The following is a 6000-nucleotide window of genomic DNA, read 5'->3' as shown; positions in this document are numbered from 1 at the left end:
TCTTTCTTTACAAATATCATCCCCTAAAGGGTTGCCATTTGTAATCCCACCAAACACCATAGGATTATTTTATAAAGAAAAAAGATGAGAGTCCAAGTTTTTAGGACCACATTTATCTTAGTTGAGGATCACATGCAGAGCAAAGAAGGACCATTACTGGGCACCATGTGCATATGTATTTAACCTTGAAAAATCAATCTATATAGTCAGTGGTAATGTGCCAAATAATTAATAGTACGGACTTGAGGCAGATAATGGGGGGCCACAAATTCACAGCTGTTATGGCAGTTACTGTCACTCTTTTCCACTCAGCGTTATAAAGAAAGAAAGAAAGAAAGAAATAGCATAACCATAGTTTGCCATCAAGAAACAAGCATGTCTAAGTTTTTTTATCAAATCAAAAGCTGTCAACAACCACAAAAGTATTCACATTTTCCACAGCTAACTTTCACCAAGTTTCTTCTGACTACAAAATTAGTAAATACTAACATTAATCTACTTCCTTACTGCTCTTCTACTTAGGAGCAAATCACTAACTCCAGTTTTCCTAGTTTTTCTTATGAGAGAGGAGAGAAACACGCGAATATTAAGTAAAGAAAAAAACATGTCTAGTCGTTAAGCCCTTGTATTAACAATTTTGTGCAAGTCATCAACCCTCAGCCTTGAGCTCTGAATCTACACTCGGCATTGTCCCTTCACCTTCCAATGATAAGATAGGAAGCTTACATCTAGGAGTCATCTTCTTCACTTCCTCGCTGGAATATATAAATATCCTCCTCACCATCTTGCAGAACTCTCTGCAATCAATAAATTAAATCAAAACTAGTCAACAAAAAAAGCTCATGAAAATAAAAACAGTTGCAGAAACTCACAGCCATGGATCATCCCCCACAAGCATCATGTCACCCTCATCATCCGTGTACACAACTTCCCATTTGTTTCGAGGGCAAAGCTCTCCTTTGATATCAAATATCTTCTCCAATTCACTGATGAGATCATCATAGCCACTTAGTGCAGTCAAGTCAACTGCGCGTCCAACACAAACCCCTTCCATTTGCACCTATAATTTCGATAAATATGCTTACAAATAAGTAAAGTAAACAGATGGTTCCAACAATCTAAAGAACTAACATAAACTATCTCATGTACCTTAGTACGAGTTCTTGACGAAGTGGGGCCTTGCTTTTGTGTATCCTTTGGTAGTGCCTCCAATTGGAATTGTTTCTTTTCTTCTGAAGGATTCAGATGCCCAACATTCTGGTCCTTAGCAACTTCAGACTCGTCATGCACAACAGGTGCCTCATCAGCGCAGTTCGATGTAATGTTCGGACCAAGCATTTCTTTCGCCTTAGACGGCGTATTATTAGAGTTGTTCCGCAAGTCAATTCCAAATAACCGACAAGCAGAAGAGATCACATGTTTGCTACCCCTATTGACTTGGTCATGTAAGAGGCCACTACTTACCCTTGAAGACATCGGAGAACCATAATCCAACAGAGCTGATCGTGTGATCAGCTGCTTGTTGTCTTCAATAGAGTCTCGGAGCAGATTGAGGGAACCATTTGCAAGCATATTATGCTGCCAAGCTCCACTGAGATGTGTTCTACAACTAGTGTTGCTCATGCCGTTGGAGAGGCTGCTACTCTGCTTTGAGGACCAGAATAGTTGGTTATCACGGCTTTGCACTTCCGTAATACCACCTAAATGACTCACTTCAAGAGTAAGACCAGATCCAGGACACCAGAATGGAGAAGCAGCAGAGGCAACAGCAATCTCTGCAAAAAAAACCATTTATGTCTGGGTTTCAATGACTGGAATTGTAGAAAGGGAAAGGAAAAGTGAGACACGAGTGCAGAAGTAACTACATACCAGAGCGGGGAAGATCAAGGGGACGGGGTCTTTTGCTCTTTATTCCTGGTTGTGCAACATCTACACAAGTAGAAGCAACAAAAGGCTCTATCTCCCATGGTGAAACCCTGTCCGGCCTTACCATGGATGCTGGTTCATCCCATTGAATCTAGAAGAGAGTAAAACTTAAACAAGTATCAAAACGAGACAATAAATGTGTCAAACTTTTCGATCTATGAAACCAAACATATTCTTAACCTTCAAGGATCGCCATTTAGATTCTGACCATTGTGAGGAAATGTCACCAGTTCCAACAATAGTTCCTGTAAACCTGACAATTAACGCCCACAGAAATCAAAAGCTGCAACAGCAGCATGACCTTCAAATAACATAAGAAAAGGGAATGAATAGTGAACCTTCTTTCAGGAGAATCTTCTCCTTCAAACCTCATCCTGAAACGCATACCCACTGAGAACCCATGACTCACAGCCTCCAGATACTTGTTTAATCCAACTATAAATTGGCTTGTCCTGATTGATGTCATGTGGTATCAAAAGAATTAGGAAGATGTCATATAACATGCACAGCATAAACATTTTACGAGAGGATAGAGGAATACCTTGGTTTATAATACACAACAAACCGAGTCTGTGTTGTAATAGCATGAGATGCAGTGGCAAGAACTCCAAGATGCATACTTTGGCTGGATATCACAGATTGAGGTATAGGGCTTTGCTGACGAGCAAGACGTCTAACCCCAACACGCAGTTCTCCACTATCATCCCTGCAATATTTAAGACAAGTGTCACCATCTATGTCATGGAAAATAAAATATGATTTAATTTTATCGAAAATGAATCAGCAGCAGTTCCTAACAAATAAAAAAGAGTGTTAGCACCTCAGGAATACAAAAGCATCACCAGCAACCAATCTCTTGGATGTTACAAATGTACTCCATCCAGTAGTAAGCAAGTGTCTTCGAGGTTGGCCTGAAAAGTGACTATGTAGATTAAGGAACCAAGACAAAATACATGTATACCAGAATCTAAATTCAACTAAAAATATTATTATACGGGGAGAGTTTCTCAACCTCAAAAACTCAAAGCACCAACATTGGTTAATCCTTACTGTACCAAGTAAAAAAGTTACCTCTAAAGATATGCTTAAATCGCCACTCATACCCATGAAGATCTTTGGCAACCAAATCTTGGGTCGGAGTCGCCTGAGTCATGTCCTGTTGATGCCACATACCAGTCCAAAATGTCAGAACATATAACCCTCTAAAAATTTGCTAAAAGTAATCAAGTCTAAGACAGGGAAGAGAAGAAATGATCCTTCTCTCCTGCCAATTTTGTTATACAACATCAAGATGAGTTAAACTTAGACAACAGTTGCTGATATTGAAAAGATAAGTAGTACATGTTGTTATTATTAAGCCCACTTTCTTCATCCATCTAACGAAAAAAAACAAAAATAAGTGAAAACAAAGTGAAAGAACTACCAGTTGCGGGAGGCATTCATTAGCGTGCTTCCGAAGAACAGAAAATCCTCCATGCGTGCTTGTATCTGATGCGGTTAAGATCTTACAGAACGAGTGAACCGTTCGTTTTGGCAGATCAGGTGGGCATGGATCAGGTTTAGAAGGCTCCTCTTGCTACAAGGAAATAAATTAAGTCGATGAAACGCGAGAATTAGTCAAACTAAAGAATCTAAACAGCAATCATCCAATAAAGGTTCAACCCTTTTAAACAAAAAGTTGGCTTAGAGGAGCCTGATGCTTCATTTAGCATCAGATGCCGGATGCTTAAGAAAATATGCACACAAACTAAAAGCAATTACTATAGATAGTTACCTCCGCCTCAGGGTGCAATGTGATCTGGGCATAGACCTCATCGGTCTCTGTCTCCGCCTATCAATTGAAGGGGAACGGTCAATGATTAACCATAACACGAAATTGGCAATAAACAATGAATAGAATTCAGAATCAAGAACATACCAGTAACTGAACGTGAAAAACGTGGCAGAGTATCTTAGAAGCAAGATTAAACTGAGGAATTTGTTGATTCACAGCTTGATTTGTCGAAGCCTCTAACTATATAAGCATCAATTAATACGCAAAATTTCAGATTTTTTTTTTTCAAAAATGGAACTTTAGCATCATAAAAAGAGGGTTGAAAAGAAATACTTGTTCTATGTGACCCTGTGGAAAGTAGTAAACTCGCTCTCCTTCCCGAGGAACATCAACTAAAGGCCCTGCACATGCCTTCCAGAGATCTCTATACAAATCCTCAGTTCCCATACCTACTGAAAAACCAGAAATAGAAAATGTAACAAACTCACAAAAAATTAGAAAAGGAAAAAAATCTTCAACTTGCCAAAGAAATAAAGCAGAGACTGAAAAAAGAAATTGAACTCAGCAGTCGTTGTTACAGAACTCAACAGAAGCTAGAGCTATTTAAAGTGCATTTTTCATTAAAACAGGACTACTCCCAAATCAGGAATTTAATGATTTATGAAATGATCAGCAAATTGCATTAACTAAAGCTTTAAAGTAGTAGTTGAAAATTTTCAGAAAAAATATATAAAAAAGACAAAGAAGAAGAAGAGAAACAAACACAGAGAGATGCCGAGTCAAGTTTTGCTACCTCTATTTCTCAGAAAACAACAAAACTTCATTGAAACCCACAAAACTTTATAAGAAAGAAGAAAGAAGAAGCAATTCATTTTCACCTGTTTTTATGACTCAGAAGCTCCTCTATGGCCTTCAACCAACAAGGCCCCAAAAAATTAAAAAGAAATCACCCAAAATTTCACAAGGAACCCAAAACAAACAAAAAAGGGACGGTAACAACAAAGCTTGAAGAAGAAACCGTTCTCAGTGTTCACGCACTTCAACATACCCAATTATCATCATTACAAATCCAAACCAAAAACTTGCAAAGATCCATTTTAGCTAGCAAACAAAATAGTTAATAATAATCACCCATTTTCTGCACCTTTCTCTCTCTAAATGTAAACACACATAAGTGTATGTAACTGCTTTTGTGCTCTTTCTACTGATTTTTTTTTTTTCTTCTACAACTTTGCTTTTTTTCAGTTACAAAACCACTCTTTGCCCTTTTTGAGTCTTGTAATCAGTAACCAATACCACCTTTTTTGGATTTCCAAAAACCGCTTTTTTCCTCTCAACAATTTATCACCTGAATAATCAACGTTTACCAAATACCCCCAAAACCGCTTCGTTATTATCTAACTTCTCTCTGTATATCTTTTCGTCTTCCCTCTATATAGCTGAAATACAAAATCAAAAGCTTCTTTCACTCACCTCGGACATGCTCAGGTTAAAATTTAACCCCAGTTAAGCTTTTTCATACCAGTAACTTTTTTTATTTTTTTATTGCAACTACCTTTTCTTTATTTTTTTAGTGATAAGATACTGGAATCCTTTTCTTTTTTTTAACTTTTATGGGTTTGTTCGAAGGAGACGAAAATGTTTTCTGATTTAAAAAAAAAAATTAAAATTATTTTCTTTTAAAAAAAATTATTATTTTTACGAAAGTAAGACAATGACTTTCCTCCTGCTAAAAATATGAAGAATAAGTTTCACATTGATTATTATCATAGTCCAATAAATTATATATTGAGTTGACAGTATAAGGAAAATGTTAAATATAATAATTATTATTAAAAAAAGATATATCGATTATGCTTGTATTTGTTATCGTACATTATTTTTATGCATAATTTAGTTTAATGATTTAAAAATATTGCATAAAAAACTATTTATAAGGAAAAAGAGATGTAAACAAAGTTTTGATGGGCAATGGGGTCTTTAACAATGCTAATAAATATATTAAAATTATTGCATAGCTAATATGATATTAATAATACACACAATAAAATAGAGTATATAACTAATGTAAAATTAGTTGATAGCTAGGCAAAGAAAACTAAACAAGATATTAATAATATTCCAAAGTAACACATACGTTGTTTTTCATAGCACATTCTATCAAATGACCTATTTCTTTTATAGTACGAAACACATATTATTTTTCATTAAAAACATTGCTATTTTTATAGATATTCTAATAAGAAAGACGAAAAAATAATAATTAATTGTATTTACACACGAAAAAGAAAAGTTGGAAT

The 6000-nt window shown here is 35.9% G+C and overlaps 1 protein-coding gene across 9 annotated transcripts; it reads right to left on the bottom strand.

Moving 5' to 3' along the window:
• Nucleotides 1-355: 355 nt before the first annotated feature.
• ARF18 (auxin response factor 18) lies at nt 356-5325 on the bottom strand. Of its 9 annotated transcripts, none has more exons than XM_010328831.4 (14): nt 4579-5325; nt 4034-4149; nt 3845-3940; nt 3701-3757; nt 3350-3502; nt 2998-3082; nt 2747-2837; nt 2468-2632; nt 2265-2378; nt 2107-2179; nt 1870-2017; nt 1150-1775; nt 873-1060; nt 356-797 (listed from the first exon to the last, which is right to left on the bottom strand). In XM_010328831.4, the coding sequence occupies exons 2-14, from the start codon at nt 4145-4147 to the stop codon at nt 650-652; spliced, it is 2058 nt and encodes a 685-aa protein (XP_010327133.2). In that variant the 5' UTR covers nt 4148-4149; nt 4579-5325; the 3' UTR covers nt 356-649. The 9 variants fall into 9 exon arrangements, with proteins under 9 accessions (XP_010327133.2, XP_010327130.2, XP_010327135.2 ...); XM_010328828.4 differs by having other exon boundaries at nt 4034-4152; nt 4579-5286; XM_010328833.4 differs by having other exon boundaries at nt 4034-4152; nt 4845-5160.
• Between the last annotated feature and the right edge of the window lie 675 nt (nt 5326-6000).

This window comes from Solanum lycopersicum, chromosome 1 (genome assembly GCF_036512215.1).
Source record: "Solanum lycopersicum chromosome 1, SLM_r2.1".
NCBI classification, from domain to species: Eukaryota; Viridiplantae; Streptophyta; class Magnoliopsida; order Solanales; family Solanaceae; genus Solanum; species Solanum lycopersicum.
The sequence above is the reverse complement of the archived record's forward strand: the minus strand, read 5'-3'. Positions and strand labels throughout refer to the sequence as shown.

What these genes read in the sequence shown, in the direction of transcription:
- ARF18 (XM_010328831.4), bottom strand. Translation starts at nt 4,147, where the DNA reads ATGGGAACTGAGGATTTGTATAGAGATCTCTGGAAGGCATGTGCAGGG. An exon ending in TTTTTCACGTTCAGTTACTG is followed by an intron (nt 3,758 to 3,844) that starts GTATGTTCTTGA and finishes TTCAATTGATAG; the next exon opens with GCGGAGACAGAGACCGATGA. An exon ending in GTGGGGGATGATCCATGGCT is followed by an intron (nt 798 to 872) that starts GTGAGTTTCTGC and finishes TATTGATTGCAG; the next exon opens with AGAGTTCTGCAAGATGGTGA.